The sequence below is a fragment of the Amia ocellicauda genome, chromosome 16 (genome assembly GCF_036373705.1).
Source record: "Amia ocellicauda isolate fAmiCal2 chromosome 16, fAmiCal2.hap1, whole genome shotgun sequence".
In the NCBI taxonomy this organism is placed as follows: Eukaryota; Metazoa; Chordata; class Actinopteri; order Amiiformes; family Amiidae; genus Amia; species Amia ocellicauda.
This window is the reverse complement of record NC_089865.1, coordinates 22354242-22378768: the sequence shown is the minus strand read 5'-3', so window position 1 is coordinate 22378768 and position 24527 is coordinate 22354242. Positions and strand designations below refer to the sequence as shown.

Below are 24527 nucleotides of genomic sequence, written 5' to 3'. Positions count from 1 at the left end.
ATTCTCAGGGAATCCCGGAGCTACGTTGTCCAGTAGCCCCACCCCTGTCCTTTCGTCAATGAGGGCCGTCTCCCCATCCTCCTCCGAGGATTTCCTCTCCGAGTCGGCATCTCCCTGGAAGACCTGAAATGAAAGAGGATTACGACGAGCCCATTTTGTGGTTTTGATTAACACTTTTCTTTTCCTTTTGGTCATTGTTTTACCTGCTGTTTCGCGGCCTCTCACAATGTTACCGGGTTCCCTTCGGGCTTCTTCCCAAAGTGCATGGAAAAGTGTACAGTCACACCCAATGAGAATGGGCACAGGTAGGTTTTCCACCACCCCTACTTGGAGTGTACACGGACCCCGGGGTGTGGCTAACGTCACCTGAGTGGTTGGATAACTTCTGGTGTCCCCATGGATGCAGGAAAGGGAGAGAGGTTCTTTTGGGTCAAGTGCAGCAGGGTCGACAAGAGACCGTTGAACCAATGTGACCATGCTTCCCGAGTCGATCAGTGCCTGGACCATTTGGCCTCTGATTCTGACAGAACATTCTGGTGGGGGTTCCACTCTGGTTTCCAGGAAGGTGGTCAAGAGATTACAGCCCTTACTTTCCGAGTGTCTGGAAGAAGATTCAGTTGGCATGGGGACATCATTCAGGTGGCATTGCCATGCGATATGTCCGGTCTCCCCACAGCGGTGGCACGTCTGAGCATCTCGGTCAATGGTCGACCCCTTTCCTTGTTGTCGAGGTCCCTTTTCCTTGCCTCTTTCGTAGTTCCAACTAGGTCGGAGTCCTGCCTCTCTTTCTGGGCTTTTCTTTGGTTTCACTCCTTGGGGTTTGTCAGACTTGGGGCCTCGTAATAACTCCACGGTGGCTTGGTGGCGCTCCACTAGTTCCACCAGCTGATCTGCGGACGTAGGGTCCCCTTGACTCACCACTTTCTTCATCTCCCATGGTAGTGCTCTCAAATAGCGGTCCATGACAATCCTCTCCAGGACCACAGAAATTCCTCCTTGTTCCGGCTGCAGCCATCTCTTGGTGAGGCGGATGAGATCATGCATCTGGGCTCTGGATGATTGTCCACTCTGGAAGGTCCAGGCATGGTAGCGCTGCACTCTCACATACGGTTTAAGGCCAATACGTTTCAGTATTTCAGCCTTGAGGGTGTCATACACTCGTGCTGTCTCTGCCTCGAGGTCATGGTACGTCTTTTGTGCTTCCCCCGTTAGAAATGGTGCGATCAGCCCAGCCCACTGGTCTTTTGGCCATTTCTCTCGCACCGCAGTACTTTCAAAGACACTCAGGTACGCCTCCACGTCATCATGTTCATTCATTTTAGGGATAAAGTTTGCCACTTTATTCCTAGAGGGAGATTGTTGTGAGCCCCCTCCGGCAGCAGTCAATCCCTCTGTGAGGCGTTGCAGCTCACCCGGCAGCATTGTTATATTCCGACGCTGCTCCTGGATTAACTTGTGAGTCGACGTGCATTGAGCGAGATTGGCTTCTACAAGTTGTTTAAGTATTGCTTCCATTTTCCAAGGTGACAGGTCTGTCTATGAACCACCAGAGCCTGCCCGCATTCTCCACCTAGTGTAACACGGCTGGGGGTTGGGACATGTTGACACGGGGTCAAGGTTAGTGCACAGGGAGACAGACAAACCAGGAAGCCACAGATGGGTTGAAAAACGGAGCGTTCCGTTATTTTATTAACGGCAGTTGGTTTGCGAGACGGGGTCTTGTAAAGAAAAAAAAATAAAAGAAGCCTATACTCCGTGCTCGGGTCTGGCTAACCTCTTGCTGGGCGTCGGCCTTAACTAGCTCCGGACCTCTGAGAGGCTTACCGGTTTAGGAAACAAAAGAAACAAAACAAATAGGAAGAAGGAAGGCTCTTGGTCTTTGGCCGGTTCAGGTTCCGGTTCCGGTTCCGGTTCCGGTTCCTTATTTCCAACTCCCTCTTTTCCTCCCTGTTGTACTCCCTGTCAAACAAAGGAAACCATCCCCTTATGTAGGAAGTTGAGTCAGGTTAACGAGCACCATGTGTGGTGGACTCCAATCACCTGCACCTGCTGTGGGGCTGGGATCTTCTCCATGTAGGGACGCAGTACCTCAAACTGCCGGTAGATGGTGCCATTTCCACCTATAGTACCTCCCATCCAAGATCATTCCCCTTACAGCCTTACACTATATATGTTAGCAGATGCCCTTATCTTGGGCAACTTTCAATGTATTACATGATATTTACATACAATTACCCATTTATAGAGCTGGATTTTTACAGGAGCATTCTAGGTACAGTACCATGCACACGGGTACAACAGGAGTGCCCCTACCTGGGACTGAACCAACCACCAAGAATACACAAATTATTGGTGATCATAGTAGGTAAGTCAATACAAATGTAAAATGCAGGATTAAAAAGTTTTAATAAATAAAAAGTCAAATTTCAAAAAGCATTAAGAAAACAAGACAATTTAATATAAAATTACATAAATGTTAGTTACATAAATGCCACACTGTAAAAAGTTGAAGGTGCATCTCCAACTGACTCAGGTAGAGTGTTCCAGAATATATATTAAATTCTGTAAGCTATCAGTCGAGTAATAAAATATAAAGCTGTGTTTCAGTCTCTCAAACATTTGATTCCCTTCTTTTCTTTCTGTCTCTGTATTTGGAAGAAGCTTTTTGAATTAAATCCAATTAATAAATGTCACTGTTCTTCAACTATGATTCACCAAGACAGGAATAGTATCTATTAGCCACAAATGTCAACAATGGAATAGAATAAGAATTAAACTCTAGCTTTCCAGAAAGCTGGTGAAAACTCAAAACCGAATGTGACAGAATACCTTCCGTCTCGTATGGTTTTCTTTATATTTCTGCAGCTAAAACAAAGCAATAAATGCTGGAGAAAAATACTTTTAGTGACAAATATAAAGGAAATAAAATGAAGGTATTAAATAAAACAAAGTTTTTATGCATCTTGTGTTAACCAAGTCACGAATGTTTTGAAACTCTAGACCATGGTTGTCTACGTTATAAAAAGCATGACTGGTTGTTTTTCTTTCCAACACTAGCAATATTTTTCCCCTCCCAACATATTAACCTTTGCCCTTGCTCTCCATGCTAAATAGGCCCAATGGAGTACTTATTACAGACAATTTGTTACCTGGGAGGTTGTGCTGAGGTGCCAACCAGGTGGAGAGAACAAATCGGGAGCATTAGAACAGCACCAGCCCTATACAGTCATTAACATTGCATGAAAAAAGTAATGTTAGCTGACATAAAGCATGATCACCATCTATGACACACATCTGGAAAGACCCCTGGTGTAAAGCAGAGATGTTAAGAACTATAAGCCACTCTATAAGCAATGGATGTTTTGACACTGATATTGTTTAGACCAAATATCTTCACTGTTACACAGATATTTGTGTTTTCTGTGGGTTATCTGGTGTCAGCTATACCCACAAAGGAGTTGACAGCCTAATCTTTGAGCTGTACCCTGACCTGCCAGGTTTTATGTTGCCTGTGGAATGCATGAGAGTAAATAATTCCACCCTTATTAACATAAGTCTAGGCCTGCTTATGTACTTAAAAAGTCATACCACTTGGACATGGGGTTGTTTCTGGGCCAGATTTTACCACAAAATTCTTCAGAAATCAAATGTTAACATTTCCAAGATAAGACGTTTGCTAATCTCAGCCAAAATGCGGGCCCCATATTTTACAAGCATTCCCCTGAGACTGGAGATGTTTGTAGATGTGAAGGACAAGGTCACCCTAGGTCAACAACAGCTGGAGAATGCCAGCGTCTTAGGGCAATGAAAAATCATGAGAGAGAGCTCCACATTGAACACAAGACCTGGTAACTGTTGCCCTGTGAACAATCAGGAATTGACTACAGGAGGGCTCCAACGAGATGCCCGTTTGCTCTGGTCTTTACAGTCAGAGAAGATAATGAAGCTGTCCTGCACACACAACCTGAACAATGGATCAGTGGAGGTTTGTTCTCTTTGCTGATGAGTACATTTTCTCTGCAAGGTGCTTCACATTGTGCAAGTGTACAGGACTTTAAATGCAAAATACCTTGCTAAGCCAAGCCAGTCCACAACTTCCTAGACAGGAAGGAATTAACAGACTGTGACTGCCACTTACATAAACTGCACTGAACACCATATAGCAGGCCCACAACTCCCTTGGAAGACACACTGCGTCTTGCAACCAGCAAACCCTCCCATAGTTATTCACAGGCCCAAGAGCAGAGAGGATGTGAAGTAAAAACTTAAAGGTCTATTGGGAGTAAGCCTGGTTGTGGGTCTTGTGCTACAGATGAGGGTTACCATATATAATTTGTGGAAATGCTGTTGTCTTATGTTCATAGTAGGAAGAGTTATTTTTATATGATTTTATATGATGTCCTTCATTTCTGAATGTTATTGACTAATCTTCCTTTTCAATGTCTATACAAGGACTTCAGTTTATTTCAGCTCAGTCCACCTGTTACGGTTACCTCGTGGGAGGACCGTAAAGCTGTTAGAGACAGGACCCAAGTGCAGAGCTACTGCAATGAGCAGACAGAAACCAAGGAGAATCCAAAGGCGAGGTCGAGGTCACAGGCAAAAGGTCGAAATCCAGGAGGTCAAGAGAAACAGATACAGAACAGAAAGAGAGAGATAGAGATAGAGACAAGGACAGGGCATAAAGCGAAAGAGGAAGGACAAGGAGCGAGAGACAGAGAGAGAGAGAGAGAGAGAGAGAGAGAGAGAGAGAGAGAGGGTTAAACGGCAAGGAACAAGGAACCAGGAGAACACCTGGGAAGGTGGAACCGAGGGGACCTCAAGAGGCAGAGTTGCAGGAACCGTGGACAACATAATTGCAGGAAATGTGAAAGCCACAGAAGGCAGTGCCATGGAAGCCAGGGGAGTCTTGACGGGTGAAGCCGTGGAAGCCATAGAAGGCGGAGCCGTAAATGCCTCTGGGGGCGGAGCCTGGGAAGGCGGAACCGAAGGGACCTCAGGAGGAAGAATTGCAGGAGCCGTTGACAGCATAATTGCAGGAGCCGTGGAAGCCAAGGAGGTCTTGATGTGCGGAGACATAGAAGCTAGAGAAGACAGAGCCATGGGAGACTCGGGAGGTAGAGCCTTAGAAGCTTCAGCCACAGGAGACGGCATCATAGGAGGCGACACAGCCTCAGGGGGCGGAGCCATGGAAGCATCTGGAGGTGGAGCCTCAGGAGGCAGAGCCGCGGAAGGCGGCACCGAGGGAACCACAGGAGGCGGAGAAGCAATAGCCTCGGGAGACGGTGCCGTGAAAGCATCAGGATGTAGAGCCGTGGAAGCATCAGGAGGCATGGAAGCATTGGGAGCCGTAGAAGACGGAGTCTTGGGAGCTGTAGTGGGTTCGGGAGGTGGAGCAGCAGGAGGTAGTGCCGTGGAAGCATCAGGAGGTAGTGCCGTGGAAGCATCAGGAGGCATGGAAGCCTTGGGAGCCGTAGTGGGTTCGGGAGGTAGAGCTGCAGGAGGCAGTGCCATGGAAGCATCAGGCAGCGGAGCCGTAGACAGCCGGCTGAACCGTCGAGGCGGCAGAGGCCGCGAAGGCGGCGACCGCTGGGCACTCGGGCTGGGCGGCGGCGGCCGGGATTGGGACCGGAACCACTTGTTCAGCGGCGGCCGGGATCGGGACCTGGACCTGGATCGGGATCTCTGGTGCGGCGGCGGCGGCGGCGGCCGGGTTCGAGACCTGGATCGGGACCTCTGGTTCGGCGGCGGCGGCCAGGTTTGGGACCTGGATCGGGACCTCTGGTTCGACGGCGATGGCCGTGATCGGGACCTGGATCGGGACCTCTGGTTCGACGGCGGCGGCCGGGATCGGGACCTGGATCGGGACCTCTGGTTCGACAGCGGCGGGCGGGATCGGTACCTGGATCGGGACCTGGATCGGGACCTCTGGTTCGACGGCGGCGGCCGGGATCGGGACCTCTGGTTCGACGGAGGGGGCCGGGTTCGGGACCGGGATCTGGACCTCTGGTTCGGCGGCGGCTGCCGGGTTCGGGACCGGGATCTGGACCTCTGGTTCGGCGGCGACCGGGATCGGGATCTGGATCGGGACCTCTGTTTGAGCGGCGGCGGCCGGGTTCGGGACAGGGATCTGGACCTCTGGTTCGGCGGCAGGCGCGGCCGGGGTCGGGACCTCTGGTTCGGCGGCGTGTGCGGCCGGGACTGGAGCAGGTATCTTTTTCCTCTTTCTTTTCTTCTGGACTTCCAGTGTGGCGGCCATTTTCACGGCCTGTATACATTGAGTAAGTACAATATCTACAACACACAACACATTCTTTAGCAGGCTCCTCAACAGTTATCACTGGTGTATCTAAATTCTTTTGTAGGTAGAAAACAAAATGTATTACATACTACAAGTTAATATCCATATTAAAATACCTATTCGTTTGTGAATCTGCTTACGAAAGAAATACAGTTAACAGTGGCAAGAACACAGATGATTCTACTCTGAAGATGAAATTTGAGAGGTTGTGATGGGACAGGTGATCCTCCGATTCAACACAGCTGTGAGAGCAGCACCAGAGCAAATAGTGCCCAAAAAGACAAAGACCAGATACACAAAACAGATCATATTACGTTCATAATCACACTGCATGAGCAAAGGCAAAATCTCAATGCAGAAAGATACACAGGGGTGGAAATACACAGACCCAAACTCAGTCATAAGTGTGTGTGCCACAGATATCTGCTCTGATTGTTGGAGATTTGTATCTCAGTAGCATGAAAATCACTTAAATTAGTGTACAGAAATAGTGAAGGTTTTTTCTTTTCTACAGAGTTCGGCTTAAGCCATTTTAGATTTTTAGGGGTCTATTTCGATTGGATGAAAACTGTACCTCAAAGAACAGAAACTAATGTATTGACGAGAACCCTACAAATATCTAGCATTGCTTCACTACAGCAATCAGTGGAAAGGCTTTACTATAAAAAACTAATTATAACAAATCAAGGATGGGTGATCAAGTCAAGTCATGTTACAGGCCGTGTACACCTAAAGTAAGCCCAGATGCAGATTCACATACACTTCAACCTTCCAATTCTCTCAGAGTTAATACCTGAACGTAAACACTGCACTTTGCAGCAGGCACGTGATCAACAACCTTTTCACCCCATCATTTTCATTACTGCTCTGAATAGATTCTCCAAAGTCCATAGCTTATAAATGCAAATAATCCTGTAAGCTGGTTCATGTTATGACATTTTTGTTCACAATTTTGCATCTGCACAACGGTATCTTTCCTGCCAAAACACTTCCCCTGAATAGTAAACAGATCCAAAGTTATGTGCTGCAAAGTGGCCAAAACATATTATGGTAAACCTGTATTGAATGCTTCAGATCCTAAGAAAGATGTTGCAACATGTATTATTTATGTCAAGAGTCAAAGAGTGCACTGTGTAAACATTGTGAAAGCCCATGAGAACGGCTCTCTTCCTTAATATCATTAGAAGCTTTTAAAACCACGTCCCAGATGTCAGAGTACATCTTGTTTGCTTTTGTTATCTTTATTTGAAAGATGTCTTATTCCAGAAAAGTCAGCAACCTATTGCTTCAAAAATTACTTCATAGCCAGTTATGTCTAGGTATTATGGGTTGACATTACTCACAGTACTTGACTGATACTAGAGCATAACTCCAACATGTATTGAACTGCCAACAGTAGACCTCAGATCTGGTTCCAGAACTTTGGGATTCCTTCCCCTCTCATAACTCATGCTCATCTGCGGGATTGAGGCTTGTATTAAATAAGTACACAAAAAATCTGTCCAGTGCGTATTCAGTTCAAATTTTTGTCAGTACCTCGATGTGAAAGTCTTTATGTTGCAATAGATATTGTGTTGTCTTAATTGGAGCTTTGTGTGAAGAAGTGAATAGAAAATGTTTACATTCAATCCTCAATACACCCTCTTTGGCATCACATTAGCAATTTCACAAGTAATGTCAAGTAGCACCCCAGACCCACAACAAGCTACATAAACACTACATTAGTGCACACCCATCTGATAATGTTAGGGTTAAGATTGCTAGGGTTTGTTACTTCCAGGCATGTGATTGAAGAAAACAAGCTTTCATCAAACATAGCAGCAGTTAAAGGCTCTGCGGTCTAGAAACAGACCGATCGGTATCCATCAGCAGCCCTTGACAAAACACAGAGGACAGCAATCCAAGAGCTACTCTTGAGCAGCGCAAGGCATATAGACAGTGTCTTTAGATTTTCTGTCTTGATAAAGCATGACATAATAAATACTTAAAAACATACTGAGGAAAGTTTTTAATTATTCTGAGCAGAGGCTATTGTGCAATGAGGTACAGGACATACCAGAACTGCCTGGAAATAGTGCATAGTCACTTTGAATAAGAATAATTACTTGGATTATCTTCCTCTAAAGCATATCCATCTTTTAGTTAGTTTATATATATTTTTGTTGTAATTAAAGCTTGCAGCAGAAAATGAGATCATTATATATATTTAAAAAAAAAAACATCTTGATGTAGTAAACTTTTTTTTTTGTTTTGTTTTTTACAATGAATTTAAGGAACTTTAAGACAAAATCCTAGGAAAATATAAGTTTATATGTGTTAAACTGGTTTGCTGAATAGACCGTGCCACACTTGTGTATACACACACACACACTTTTGCTGCTACAAGCCCCCAAAGACAAGCAGTTCTTGGGTAAACGGTAGAAGTATACATTTAATCTATATACATTTATTATATTATTCTTTTAATTTTACCTTTGTTTAACTTGAGAACCGATTGAATGTGGTAGATGGTAGCTAGGTAAGCATGTTCCTTTCAGCTTGTGCACTCAGTTTAATTGGGTGAAGTTAGTTTGCAAAAAGTTCATTTCAAAAGCAAAGCAGCGTGCTTACCCAGTATCAATATGCCACAGGTAAAATAAATAATTATAAAAATACAAACAACAACATTAAACAGCCATGCCTCCTCTTGTTGGGTGCAAACCATCACAAACACTGCCCAGTTCATCTTCTTGGAGTTGAGCCATAATCGAAATACGTGTCGTTGAGGAAAGGTTTTCAAAACAATCACCCAAACAATAATAACAACAACAAAACAGCCTGCGTGTTAACCCCAATCAATAAAAATGACATTGAATCATTAGCGTTGTGACTTTTGAAGCTGGTCCCATTAAGTGACCTGAGTTTGCTTCACTTACAGCAGCGGTTGTAGGCAACACCTCCTCCCAAGCCTCACCAATGTGCACCTCACTAGACTATCATGTAAATAATAGATTCAAATGCTCTGAAAGTAGGCGTAACTTAAACTTTTAAAGGGTACAAATCTAGGGTACAATATAGGCCTAGAAATGTGATTGATGTGATCTATCTAGGGGGTGGAGGCCATTGAAGTGTTTCACTGTTGGCATCTCTTGTTGAGTTGGTTTATATGGGTTGGTGTATATAATGTGTTAATTGTCTATCCATAAATTCACCCAGTTTAACATTTTCTGGATGCCCTAAATACACAAGCCATAAACCCCCGTTACTGTAGCCTAAACACTTCAACTAGACTAAACCAAATCCTTATCGTGTTGTACAATACCTTCAAGGGAACAGTACAATAATGATGATTCCTTAGCTAACATAATGCTACTTGATAAACATCTCAAAAAAGTTTAAGAAAAGAAACGTACCCATCCACAGTGTTAGCTTAACCCTGCAAATCGCCAAAAATATTAAAGCATTAATGCCAAGCTGACTAGGACAGGAGAGACAAAGTATCACTGTTTGAGGACCTATTTTCTGACGAGTCCTATCTGCGTAGAGGGAACATATTTGAGTAACTGGAGAAAACGAGTATAGAAAGCTGCCCCGCATATATCCTGGAAGCATCCTCAAGTCACCCTCAGAAAATAAAACAAACAAACAAACAATTTATACAAATTCAAGCACAATGATTATATATCCACTCATGTTACACACTAAATATTTAAACTCTTAAAGGACAATTTTACATAGTTTTGCTCCAGATTTGTTCTTCAACTGTGAATTGAAACTAGCTTGTCTGAATGAAAACTGAGAGCTGTAGAGATAATTAAACTCTTATAGTGGGGGTTGGCTATTCAAAGCTGACAAACACAGTGGGCTAGGTTAACACAACTTTAATGTCCTGTTAAGTTGAAGATGAAAAAAAAAAAAAACACCCAATGATTAAAAGAGATTTAATTTGCTAATTTGCAGTATTTAATAAGCAGCATTAAAGACTGATTCCTTTGAGTTTTCTTCCTCATTAACTTCTTAGAGTGATTTAAAATATCAAACAAACATAGCCCAACAAGTATTGAGAGAACCAAGGCATAAAACATTTACAATTTTGGCAGATACTTTGTAACCCTTTCTACTGCTCCTAGATGCCTCTAGCTTTTTGTTTCAAGATGTATATGTGTAAGAGGAAAAGAGAGTATATAGGTACTTTAAAGTCTTTACATATTTTTTTATTCCAGGTCCCAGTGATTTGGTTTACACAGTTACTGATATGTAATATCTTAGTTAAATTGAGTTTTCAGTGTACAGTCACATTGGCATCTGACATTGGGCTGTCATTGTAGAATAAAAGAAAATGGAAACAGTGTACACAATTATCAGACAGACTTTCTAGCTGTATGTTGAAGAGCATAACAAACCAACAAAAAAGGGTTATATTTTAACATGAAGGTGGAATTTAGGCCAAAAGGTGAGGCTTAAAAGTCACATTTTGTTTTTGGAAAGTCTTCCTCCGAGGTTAAAAATACAATAATCTCTTTTCTATTACAGAAAGGTAGCAGAGTAAAGTGAGATATGCTTTATGAATACAGTATATGTTCTCTTACATTATCTCACAAGACATAACAAACCATCACCCTTCCACCTGCTTGCTCCTAAAGCCCTGAACTTAAGCTAAACGGAGTGAAAAGGTGTAATGGCTGTTTGTGGAATAACACGATTGAAGTGAATACTACACAGCTTTGCTCATTGTCTACTTTAAATTAGTTCTTAAGATGTCAAGCTCACTGACTTTTTTTTCCCAAATGCAGTTTTGAATACAAGCTGATATAAAGACTATTCTTCTGAATGATTTATGAGAATTTCTTCAGCTATCCCACTGATGACATCAGCAAACACCAGAACATATAACAGCTGCTATCATCCTGCAGATGTGAAGGGCCTGGAGTGATGTCACAAAGGGGGAAAGGTCAGGATGTTTGGACCAGGCAGAGTGAAGTATTGCTGTTGCTGCTGGCAGGTTTAAAATCCTCAGAGTGTCAGTATATTCCCATTGATCAAACTCTGTGTTTCTTGACCTTAACTGGGTGGCAAATGATTTTAAGGCCGCAACCCCCTTAGAAATGAACTTGGTTAGGTTGCTCTGAGAAGACTGGGCCTGGTTAGTACATGGATGGGAAGCTGCAACTGAGAATGAATTGAATAACTTGCTGTAAACCTCGGCATAGTCATTCTATAATCATGCCATCCAACATAATCTGTCTGTTCCAGGATTTGACTGGAAAATTACAAGTAAAGCCAAAGCAATAAAACAAAATGCATTCTTGCATCATACATTGAAAAGTCATCATTTCCCTGCACAGCCAGGACTGAGAGCAATTTTATTCTCCACCATTGTGTGCTCCGTTTGAAGGCAGATCCGTGTGATTCAAGTTAGACTATGGTGCACTTAAACACAAATACATCCATTCATAAATCTGTCTTTTTCCCTGATTTAATCCTGGAAATTAATTAGTTTTCTGCATAAAACTATTGAAGAACCACTCCAGATTAGGAAGAAAACAGCAGAAAAGTGGAGAAGGAAATAACGCACATACAATGCACAGTTTATGGTATTTCATGGCAGACAGACAGAATGGTCCCAAGTCTCCATTATGTTGTAATGCTCAACCTTGGATCGTGTTCAGGACCAAGGCTGAAATTTGACAAATTCAGAAAAATTACTCTTTTTAAATGAAAAGACGTTTACTGTTTCCAGTTGTTCTCTAATAACTCTCAGCACTGCATAACACTTTCCTTGGACAGAGTTGGTCAATGAGAATGAGCAGGCATTTTGCAACACACACAACTAAAAGGAAGTGGAAAATCCAGTACAGTTTTCTTTGAATGAAAATACTCTCTCTCTCTCTCTCTCTCTCTCTCTCGCTCTCACTCTCTCTCTAACACACACACACACACACACACACATGCTTGCACGCACACACAAATTTTGTTTTAAAATGTTCTAAAACCAGCCATAGCTGAAACTGAGTCCTTTTAAATAAAATGTCCAGTCAGTTGAGTCATCAAACAATTGTGAATCTAACAGTGGCAAATCATACAATAAAGCAGTTGCTACACTGTTGAACGTGGATACATTACTTTTGAATTATTTATGATTCCTACAGTTTTATTCTTTCCATGTCAACACAGCCTGTGTCAAATGTACTAAACAGCCCTGCAAATTAAATACAACAAAATACCAAGCACACAATGGAGCAGACACAAACACCTCACATTAGCCCCCTGCATTATGCCCAGCCTGATTACAATTTTAATAGGTTGGCTGCAGAAGAAACATACAAAGCTTGGATACCCCTCTATTGTTTTTGAGGGTGCTCATTGTAATACGTCACTTGATATGAGGAGTGCAGCCATCGTCTTGGCAGTTAACAATAACTGCATAAAGTGCATTGTGAAAATTGTCTTAATTATTAGGTTGTACATAAAACACATGATAGATATCTTAATACAGACTGTATCAAATGGAAGTATTTTTAATAGCAGTATAAACAAACTAATTGTTACCCGTGTACACATTGTGACAGCTGTCTGTTGCTCTCAGGAAGGACATTTGCTAATAAATAAATAATAATAATTGAAATGAAGTTTAAGCCAACATTCTTTTTAATGTGTTTATAATAACTTCTAGATCCCATGTTCTATTGCAAAAAGGGATTAAGACTATCTTAATTAAAATAATTCTTACTATCCTGATTCTACTTTTTATTAGAAATCTAAGTATATAATGTAAGACTAATGGATTTACTGATAGTTTTCTATGCTTAATGATTCATATTGTTTGGTAAATGTTTCTTGCCTCACGATAGATTAACAAGAAACAATAGTGTAAGCCTTTTGCTCTCTGGTGGCCTATGAAGGTAACTACAAACAGGATGTCTCACAGATACAAATAATTACATAGCGTACCCTCAGTATCCTCCGGACATTGGAGATGAGATTAGAGCATTAAAGGAAATGATAAACGATGCTCTTTAGAGACGCAATGAATGAAAGGGACTGGAGAAACTCCCTCTCACGATACTCTCTTTAGAATGAATGAGTGTTATTGCTATAGATTTTCAACAGATTTACCCATATATAGATTTGAAGGGGTTTATTTCAGAATCTGTTGCTTGCTGGAAATATTAGTCAGCATGGAAAATTCAACATATGCAAAAGTGCGAAGGTCTGTATATTAAATCCATTTAAAACAAAAAGGTTAAACAAAAACTAAATTAAACCAACAAACAATACACCCCCCATCTTCATAAACAAACAAACAAATAAAATCAGACCCAGCATCTCCATTTATAAATCTAATGAATTAAAACCACATTTCTGTCTTTACAATCTGTGGCTAAACAGTGCCCTCTGTTGGGAGCAAATTGAAGTTTGGCAGTAGTCCACTGCTAGCAGCAATAGCATCCTATCTCAAAATCCTTGACAAAAACACTATCTAAATCTAAAAATATTCTGTTTATTTGAGCCTGTAAACCTCTGGAACTAGATCCTGGGCAACAGCATACAGGAGATCTACAAGCATAATTAGATCATTCTTTCACCAGCCAACTCACAAATTTCAACTTCCCATTCATTAATTTAATCAGGTTTCCTGTACAATAAACAGTGTAAACACATGCTCTGTGAAAAAGGAACAGAGAAATATAGGTTTTCTGCCACCTTCCCTGTGCACGTGCTGCTTGGTCATCTTGTCTGGAAGCATGAGACGAGGCTTGGGGAAGGAGTGAAGCAATCGTGTGGTTTTGCAATGCGTCGGGCACACAACAGCGTCAAAAAGGGAATTGTAGACACGTGCAGTTACATCTGCCACTAGAGAAAAAGGGTCTTTCTAATTTATTTATATATTTATATTGTGTTCATTTTTAATGGAGCTGCTGATTTCTCTAAACTGATGCTTCCTTTTGACAACGCTTTTCATTAACGCTCTTACCCTAATTACATAGCAGATATTTTACACTATACAACAATCCACAATTACAACTTTATGAACCCTCAGTTTACGGTAAAGCATAAATTAATTGTAAATGTAATTGCAAGTAACAGCATTAGCCTTCACTAGTATACTACTTACCACTTAATATGAAATATAAATCATACAAGAGGTTATTGGAAGATTTCACTAATGTGTAATCTTTGGAAATTGATAACAAAAAACAGTCTTTCTTTTTAGATTTGTAGGTTCTGAGAAACCAACAACCAACGAAAAAACAGAAAGAAGTTTTTGTTAATGCTATTTGTGTCAGGTAATTTTCTGAAGTGAAACATATTTATGTACTTGTGTGCATTTCTCACAAGCCCCCTCCCATGCAGTAATGCCCAACTTTTGGGTTAGGTTATTCTTGATCAAACATGAAACATCAGTGAAACTTGCATACTGTAAGATTAAACACTGTTCTGCTGATTTTATGATTAAAGCCTTTTTCCTCTTGGGAATCCAGCACATAACATCACACAACTTTGTGAAGCATTGGAATTAGAGTTTATTTGTAGCATTGAACAAGAAAAATTAAAACAGTGTCCAATTTACTTAGAACTTCGATACAATATACATCATATGTGGATATTACAAAAAAATTGGTTTGTAAGAAATGGTTGTTATACGTGGTGGTTAAAACAAACATAAATAACAAACGTTTAAAATATCTGTCTGTATAGTAATCTGTAAAGGTGTAAATTAAAGAAAATAAAAATCAATTCCCTGAAATCCAGTAATTGTATGTTTGCTGGTGATGGTGATACAACAATCCAACACAATTTAAAGGAAAAGTGTGATCGATGAGGAATGTTCTTTATCCATAACACTGCGTTTCAAAAGCCTGAATGATCTGAAGAAAGTCTCCCCCCTCCCTCTCCCTGTCCCATATCCCAGCCAACGTGGCAACTTTGAATTGTGGAGGACCCTGGTGCTGGAGTTACTAATCTCCATCTCACTTCTTAGGATATTTTTTCTTTGCAATTTTAAGAAATTCTTCAGCGCTGTCAAGTGACACAAGCCGATCCTGTGGGAAAAAATAATATACGTTTCCTTATTGCTTATATGTACATATACACACACGTACATATATATATATATTTAGACACACACACACATACATACATACCACATACTTAATGATTATTATTATTATATATTGTGAATATGCTTTCAAAGGGTTAACTGAAAAATGTATTATTGTGGCATACATAATCTGTGTGAAATAATTTGGCGATAAAGTATTAATACCAAAACACCATTGGAAAGAGGCAAAGCTACCACCTGATGTTAAGGTTTTTACCTCCATCTTTAAAGCGTCAGGTAATACACATTTACTTTCCTAATCTGTCTTCAATACAACAGCGTGCCGTACTGAGCAGTGAAGTTAAGTTTAAGCTCATGGTATTTTTATGGATATGAAAACCAAAACTAAGTATCTGGATACATTTGAGTATAAACATACCTTTCATTAAAGAGTTCAGTTAAGTAAGTGCTAGAGATAAAGTGAGAATGCCACAAAAATATCCTTCTGCTGTTTTCCTCCAGAGACATGCTAGTATTTTATATCACCAAAACACAAATTTGTCAGGTAGTATTCAAGTTTAAGGTTGCAACAGCCTATACAAAGACAGCTAATGTGTTTGAACATAATATAGAAGAGAAATGGACCAAAAATATCCAGTTAAATAATGGCAATCCAAGCCTGTGAACAACTGAAACCTGGTTATTCAAAAAGAGCTATATTTCTTATTTATTTCGATTCCAATATTGCAATGAAAAATATATTTATTTGCAGATCTTTGTATTTACCTTCCGTAGAAGAGATATAAGACTATATATAAGATATAAGACAAGACTATAAGATACACACCACCAAACAAGCCGTTCGAAGGCATTCTGTTGTGGTGCTAAAAACAACACAGAAACAGAAAGTGCTCCTTACCATAACAACGACATATTGTTCCTGCGCTCCACAGCCATTTGGAAAGACACTCGTCTCCTCCGTCAGTTTCAGCAGCAGCTCCCTTGCTTTCGTGAGGTTCCCCGATTCACTCAAGATGCTTTGCTTATTAACAGAGAGTAAGGAATCCACTTCCTTCTGAAATCCTAAAACAAACCAAAGCAATCGCTTATTAGACTGCTCAGTGGGCGCTGAACACCTTGTTTTGAATCCTGAGGAGAATGCGTTAGTTACCTGTATTCAAACAGAGTGCTGTATTGCATCAGCGATTTGTGTTGAAATCCCAAAGTAAACATTTTCTCCCTGCTGTAAAGGTGTCAGTAGAAATGTGTAATACAGCTAGACATATCTGGCAATATTTTTGTTTCATCGTTGCTTAAACTCAATACAATATCGATCGATGTAATTAAGGTCTCTTCTTCTCTGAAGTGTTACCTAATTAAGTGCTTAACTTGATTTAGGCTTGATATTGTATACTAAACATCCGATGGGGTCTGTGCTGGGATTACTTTAAATTGAGCAGCATCAGTTTTCATTTAACCCAAATCCACACAATCAAATTTAAGGCACAGAACAGATCTACATCCTTGCTTTAATTGAATTCATATTCTGTGTTCGGTCAGTCTTGGGATAATGCAATCCTTTAGGCAGGTTATGTTGTCTGTGTTTTTATATCGATTCCTATATATTGTTTCCTCCTAGCACTTGCTATTGTTAGTGTTAACTATGTATTCAGGCCAAACCATCTTCTGATGTGAAGCTGGCAACTTCTTGGGGAGCTGGTTTCTTGTTTTAGTACATTGGCAGCAGAGTATTTTTCCAGGATAATTAACAATCCAAGACATCAGAGCTTTAGAAATACTTCTGCCTATTGATATTGGACCTGTAGATGTAATAGTTTTCTCTCAAAATAATAAAATATGCTCCAGCATACATCATGATTTTGCTAAGTGTAAAACAATAAAATGTACACACGTATATATTTTTACCTAACTGCAGTAGTATTTTTTTCCACCTGGCCATCACTTCTCTCCTGGTGTACCTCAAGGTGTGAATATCATAGTTTAGTTTCTCCCACTCCTGTGAGGCAAAGAGGGAGAGAAAGAAAAAAACAGCCCTTTCAATACAGCAGTCCACTAAGCAGTGCTTTAGCAGGTCAATTTCAAGTCACGATATCCCGTGAGTTAGGAAATTTACCCATTTACAAGCAAATATAAATGACTGTATTGAGTGGTTCTTCCAGTGAAAGTAAATATGTAAGAAGGCAACAGCTATAAGTGACATTACTTGCTAATGAGAATAAAAAGCTACAGAACAGATACTGGGTCTCATTAGTGGGGATCCTATTATAGTAAGAATAAGCTCATGATCAGTTGCTATAGTAACACAAAATGGTGACTGACTTATTGAGTTCATTGTTTTGCAAGATCTCTTTAGTCACACAGAAAAAATATAATGATGGCGATCTCAAAAATGGACAAATCCCTTGTATGGTGGGAGAAAAAAAGCCTGGTACATAGGGTTACATGAATGTCAACAGACAGACATTCTTTACAAGATAAAAAAGGACAATTGCTTGGATTTACAGCATTCGGAATTAGAATAATCGTTCTTCTTTATGACAGTGATTTCATTCTGTACATTGCGATACATTTTTAGTTCAAGATATGACTAAATCCAGTGAATGTAGCTTAAGCTGACTTATTCTCATCACACTTCACCTGTGACAAGACCTGTGTGTGCAAAGCACACTAGACTATTAAATGAATAATGTGCCATGCATAATAACGAGCAAATCTGCCCTGTCAATGGCTTTCGGATCACTTCATTAAAGTATGAAAGTCAATGCTCTTTGGGACCAGCAGCAATTCTCTTGAGGTGCTGGGCAACATGACCATGACAATTTTTAAACTTCAGACTGAAGAGACAGACCCACTGTCCCCCCCAAACAGGCTGCCAATCATGGAGGTCATACATTCTTTTAATTCTGTTAGTGTTTTCCTTAGTAGGGCTTACAGCAGAGCCTTGTTTATCAATGCTGAATGCACACAAAAAAAAGACCATAGAAAAGCAGAGTCCAGAAGGAGACTTTACAGATTAAAAATATTGATTAGAACAGTGCCTCATGTCTCTAGTTCAACAGTGCAGGATTTAATCTTTTAAATGGCAGCCGTGTACAAGATATTTAAAGTCACAAGATAACGCTTAGTAACCTGCTGTCTGTTGCGGTTACCTTTTCCTCTGGCGGCTTAATTGTAAAGACTGCGGGTTCTGTGTCGGTGGGTCAAAAGAACACTGTATTTCCAGTGTCACCAGCTGTATTGCAAAAGGGTTTGCAATGTATTCAGGAAAAGGAACTTTTACTTGTTTATTTTAAGCTTAAATGCTACAGAGCAAATACGTGCTTGTATTTAAAGTCAGGAAAAAGCATCGTCTGAGATTTTTTTTCTGAAAAACTACAAGAGGGGGTTGGAGCAAAGCCACTTCATGTAAAGAATAAAGTACTAATGTATGTATGTAAAAATAAATAGTCAGTTGTTTACCATCTCACCCATTCCAAAACATGGGATTATTTCTTCCTTATTGTCAACAGCACTTACTTTACTTCCAAAACACAAAGCTTCGGGGAGATTACAAACTTTACAACCTCCAACCTCACACCTAAAAATAACATGTGATTTGTCTCTCAAGGATGAAAAAAAAACACAAAATCAATTTGTGCAACTGCAGTAAACAACAGAACATGATATCTACCTTTGCTGTATGAGTCATGGACAACTCGAGCGCAACCATGGGCCAAAAACCTAAATTCACTAATGCATATTTCATTGAAGCCACAGCGATCCAATATAGCAAACCCTTCTCACTGGTTTATTGTAAAACTTTGCAATTCAGGAAGGAGTGAGCCAAAAGGATGTAGCACAAACACAGCACAGTTACAAGCTGGGGCTTTTTATTCTGCTAAATTTAACAATATCGGTCATCAGCTTCTTCTGCACTGCCAATTATGCAATTCAATCAGAGCAAATAAACTGATGGATAATGGTTTAGTATAATTTGAAATAAGAAAGCAAACAATGTATTTATGCAGACCCTGATTCCTAATTTGACTCTTAGGGTACTTTATTTCAATTTTTTCTGATGGCATGTTTGTGTGTGCATGGAAAGGGGAGTTTTTACCCATAAAGACACTGTTTAACAGTTCATAAACTGCTGGTTTGATTGTTTGATTGCATTACTGTGTATCTACTTTCCCTGGAAAAAAGTCATTTGAACTGAAGTTATCTTTTAAAGAGTGCTGTCAGCTGAACCATTTTCCATTAAGGAAAGCTACCATTGAGAAGGCCCGTTGTTTTCTAATGATAGGCCTGAAATTGGCTTAATTTGTATTGTAAGACAGTTATTTTGCAGAGAGACACTCGGGACATGTTTGTTAGGAAATGTACAGTATACTTCGGAGAAAGACTTGTTTTTGAGCAAAATCTTCTCAGGGCCAGGGAATTACAGGTCCTGCTAAAGGCAAGTAACCCATCCTTCCTGACCATTTGTTACAATGCCGAGCTACTTTTAATTTATTAATCAACCATAAAATATAGGGATAATAGCAAAGCTCATTTTAAAAAGAGTGATATATGAAAATGTAGAAGTATGGAAGGTGAAAAGCAAGGACAAATCAGCCATTTTGCTGAAACATTAAGGTGAAATAGAGTCTAAATGCTGATTAACAAAATAGATATAAAAAGATCAGCAATGGCTATTTGCATTTTACTGATATTGGCTGCTTGCCCCAGAAGGCATTAAGACAGCAACTTATGACTGAAAGTGCCATTCATCATGTCCCTGTTCCAGATGGCACAGGGTTCTTTAAGCTCTATATTTTTCGTAAGGCTTCCTACGTGCCTCCAGTGATATTTCCACTATTTCATCAGGCTTTCACTGTGGGAGGTTTGTGTGTAGAAGTTGTTTAGTCTCACCAGTCACCGAGTAGCTGCACTGCACCTCACCTCTGTGTCCTTGTCCACCTGGCTCCTCATCATGAGGAGGGTGTGGAGCTCTTTGTCATCGTTGGACTCCATGGGAGGGGAGTCCTGTGGGGGGCTCCAGAGGTCCCTGGCCTCATCTTTCAGACTGGCGTGGTCTGACCCATACTCGCTGCCACTAGAGGGGCTGCTTCTACAGAGACACACACAAAAGATAAACCAAAACATTCCAAAATTAACAACACAGGTAATGAGCTATATTGTAATATTCTAACATGTGGAATTATATTGAACTTTATTAATTATTCAAGGGAATCAACCAAAAGTATACATTTCTCAAATTATACATTTATTTCTGACAAAATTAAGTGTCACCATGGCACTCTTGTTTTCAGTACTTTGTGCACCCTCCCCTTGCAAGGATAATGGCACTGAGCCTTTTTCTAACATTTTTTATGTGATTTTTTTTGGAAGGGATCTTAGACCATTTCTCTAAGATCTAGATCTCCATGGAAGATCCAGTTGCAGCAACGAGGCAACCAGGTTGTTGGCTAAAATGTCCTGGTTCACGATGCCGATGACCTTAACTAGGGCCCCAGGACCAATGGAAGCAAAACTCCACCACCATATTTTACACCAATAAGGTTCTTTTCTGCATACACATCTCTTTTGATGCCAAAACCACCGCTGGTGTACACAGCCATAGAGCTCTATTTTTATCTCATGTCTCTTTCTGGCAGTTCTTCCAAATAGGCTATTGGCATGGAGGTGGCATCTAATTGTAGATTTGGAGACTTGGTGACCCCCAGAATGCAAACCAAGTTTTCTAATTCTCCAACTGTGGCCGTTGTATTCATCTTTGCCTTCTGTATCATTTTCCTCACTGTGCATGGGGGCAAGATGCACTTGTACTTCCTCTACCGGGCAGGGTTACCACAGGTTTAAGGTTGCCAATCATTTTGACACATAACTTTTTGAGAAGAAATTTATAAAAAATAGGCCCTACTTAAATAATATTTAAAATAAATATTTTTTCTGAGTAATTGGATTAGTTTAAAAATATATAACCTATACCTTATACATTATTACACAATGATAGATTTTATACAGCCTTTTTTTGTTCATCTTTATCAAGGGTGCCAATAATTTTAGAAAAGTTAGAGCAGAAAAGTGAAGCCTATGTGCTCAGACCTTGGGTTTGGACCACTTGGCACCAACCTGCCCTCCTCTTCACAACTCCAAACAAACCAAAAACCCCACAGTGGCAAAGGAAAGACCCCTGATGCACAGGGATTGAATGCTCTGCCAAATCTGGGGGAGTAAGATCACCAACATCACTCATTTACCCAACAAGCACTGTTATAGGATACTGTTTAAAAGTCCAGCCTTGTCTTACAAGCACAAAACAGAGCAATCCCGAACACAGCAGTTTCTGGCAGCTTGGCTATGTGATGTTGATGCTCAAGAACAGACTGATGTTTAAACTACAGGTCAGGTGTGACTTTGTTTTTAAGGGCTCACTTCAGCACACAGGACTGTGTATGGAATCAGCTTCATCTGTAGAACAGACACATTACAGTTGGAGGCTAAAAGTGCAACTTTGTTTTGCTTCATTATGCTTTTCTTATCTTGTGCTGGAACGTTCTGCATAACTAGCAATTGAACATGGTCCATGTGTTGTTGTTTTTTCCTTTTTCTTTCTTAGCACTTATTAAACAAAAAGATAACCTCTTCTTCAAGCAGGTGGAAAATGTAACCAATGCTTATCTGTGCCAAATTGTTCCCTGCTCCAGCACTGAGAAGACAGGGAAGACATGAACTTGTATTTCACTTCAATGGTGGGAAGAAAGTGCTAACCTCGAGGGATTTAATATGCTACTGGAAAAAGCACATTGTATGGTGCCGAATGGTGGAGCCCTTAACAGCAATATCATGAAGATTAGTTAACTGAATTTTGACTATTAACACAATTAACGGATCCAGTGATGAAAACCAATTAGCCCCCAGTATTTGACTTAATTTGAGCTGACCAAAGTCATATCTGACAACTTTCCTAACAGAGTCTAACTTATTCTTTAGCTCAATTGACAAACACAGTCATTTATTGGAATACAGAAAGCCTTTTAGCCTCAACAAGGATGCATGGAAGAATATTAATGTATAATAATTCTGTAGGAAATTAACAGTGACATCAAAATAAAGCCATGCATAATGTATTAAACATCATATCAGCCAGGTTTTGTTCAGTTTAATTATTGTATCTTAATGTCATGTTGCATATAGCATACCTTGTGAAAACAACACACTGAAACCTCATTATACAGCCTAGGCTACTGATGCTGGTTAGTGATCACCATTTTGCATTCACTATACAAAACCTAGTTGATGACTCACACCTTTCCCCAGTGTTATCCACAACGCATGCCTGATCAAGCATTGAAATACATTTTACAAAATTACCTTCACTGTGAAGTGTACTGGGTGCCTTTATGCGCCATCATAACATTTGAATGTGAAACATTTGCGTTTCAGCTACACTTGAACCTAAATACAAGACCTGTGTATTAAGGAAGAATCTAACCATTGGGAGGATACCTGTGCATGGGACGACAGTTACGTTTCATCCTGGCATGATGAATAAAGCCTCTTACCTTAATGGTTCCTTTTCTTTTCCCTTTTCTGAAGCGTAGCACCGACAGCAGCAGAAAGCATATAACAGGTTATTCAACCCCATCTAGCTACAGAGAGATTGGTCCAGAAACCCAGATGCAATAGAGAAAAAGCACTCAATGCCACAACATGGCAACGCAGATCGGCAGCAGCAGCGTGGAAATAGACTGTTTATATGAATTAATTATAAATAGATGAATAAACACATACACATCTATATGTATATATCTACACACGTTGACTCCGTAGAGAGCATGCACCTGCACCGCGACAAGGAGCTTTAATTTGGCAGAAGATGTTTTGCGCTTATTTACAGAGGGGAGGCGGCGTCTATCCCAAAAGGGTGCCGGGGGTCTCTGTAGCGATTGGCCCGAGGCTGTGAGCAGTGGGCTGCTGCTTGCACATGGAAACATGAATGAGATTTACACAAGGGCTGCGTACTTCTAACGCAGATCTCCGCATTTCCGCTCAGATTTGCAGCATCTCCCCGCTCCCATTGGTGCAGCCGCGCAAAACTGCGGGAATCTGCGCTACACGGACGAGAATGACGAATCTCAGGGTTATATTATTAAACTACCACATTAGCAGAGCTATGTAAAGTATCGCAAAATAACTAAATACATACATAAATATGTGGTGTGTGTAGATAAAATAAATCGAATAAACGATACAAAATAATTATAGCGTTGGGTAACAAATGATTGTATAGCCTATATGCAATAATCACTAAAGATAATATACTCTAGAGCTACTGCAAACTAATAATCATGGGTAAAAAATGATGGAACTATCCCAAAGATACACTTCAATTATGCATAGCAACGTTGTCATACATATATTCTTCTTCTTCTTCTTCTTCTTCTTCTTCTTCTTCTTCTTCTTCTTCTTATTATTATTATTATTATTATTATTATTATTATTAGGCTATTATTATTTCATAATTCTGCTGCTTTCTCTCTTCCTGGCAGTCGTGCAGGTGTTAATACTGTATTTCCCTGTCGCATTGCCTGTGTCATCGCCTCACTCCAGCTGCGCTGTGCAACGCAAGCACTACGTCACACATTACGCTAAAGGTTACATATTTATAGTCCACTGCTTATACACACACACACACACACGCACATTCACTTACACAACACCCATACTCTAGCCCACGAACATCGTTTCAACCATCATCATCATATTTCAACCGTCTGCTGGCTTCAGTGTACAAAATAACAGTAAAATGGCCAAAATGTATCATATCCAAATGATATTTATTTATATCAAATTTATTTCTGATGAATATTGAATAGGCTAGCTGTCGTTTAAGGAGTAGTATATACACGGTGCAGGAACCCTTTTAGCTTTTCTAAAGAAGATGTGCTCCCTCTGTTGGTGAGATCGTGTAAAATCACAAGGCAAATTCCGTATAAACCACTTAATTCACATATCACAAAAATCACCCGACATGGGACACTCTTTTATGAGGGGCCGTTCAATTCAAAATTAACAGAAAAAATAAAGCATATACCAAAGTGGATTTATCATATAGTAGAAAAAAAAATCAAATACCAAAGTGGAAATATCATATAGTAGAAAAAATAATGCATATACCAAAGTGGATATATCATATAG

General features: G+C 40.3%; 1 protein-coding gene across 1 annotated transcript; it reads right to left on the bottom strand.

Moving 5' to 3' along the window:
• Positions 1–14775: 14775 nt before the first annotated feature.
• On the bottom strand, positions 14776–23319 carry LOC136711606 (melanoregulin). The gene is made up of 5 exons (XM_066687967.1): positions 22892–23319; positions 20265–20433; positions 17250–17340; positions 16243–16406; positions 14776–15324 (listed from the first exon to the last, which is right to left on the bottom strand). The coding sequence occupies exons 1-5, from the start codon at positions 22972–22974 to the stop codon at positions 15253–15255; spliced, it is 579 nt and encodes a 192-aa protein (XP_066544064.1). The 5' UTR covers positions 22975–23319; the 3' UTR covers positions 14776–15252.
• Between the last annotated feature and the right edge of the window lie 1208 nt (positions 23320–24527).

Excerpts from the sequence above, each read along its gene's own strand:
- LOC136711606 (XM_066687967.1), bottom strand. The coding sequence starts at position 22,974 with ATGGGGTTGAATAACCTGTTATATGCTTTCTGCTGCTGTCGGTGCTAC. Across the intron at positions 20,434-22,891 it reads AAAGAAAAGGAACCATTAAG|AAGCAGCCCCTCTAGTGGCA; the intron begins GTAAGAGGCTTT and ends GTGTCTCTGTAG. Across the intron at positions 17,341-20,264 it reads AGGTGGACAAGGACACAGAG|GAGTGGGAGAAACTAAACTA; the intron begins GTGAGGTGCAGT and ends TTTGCCTCACAG.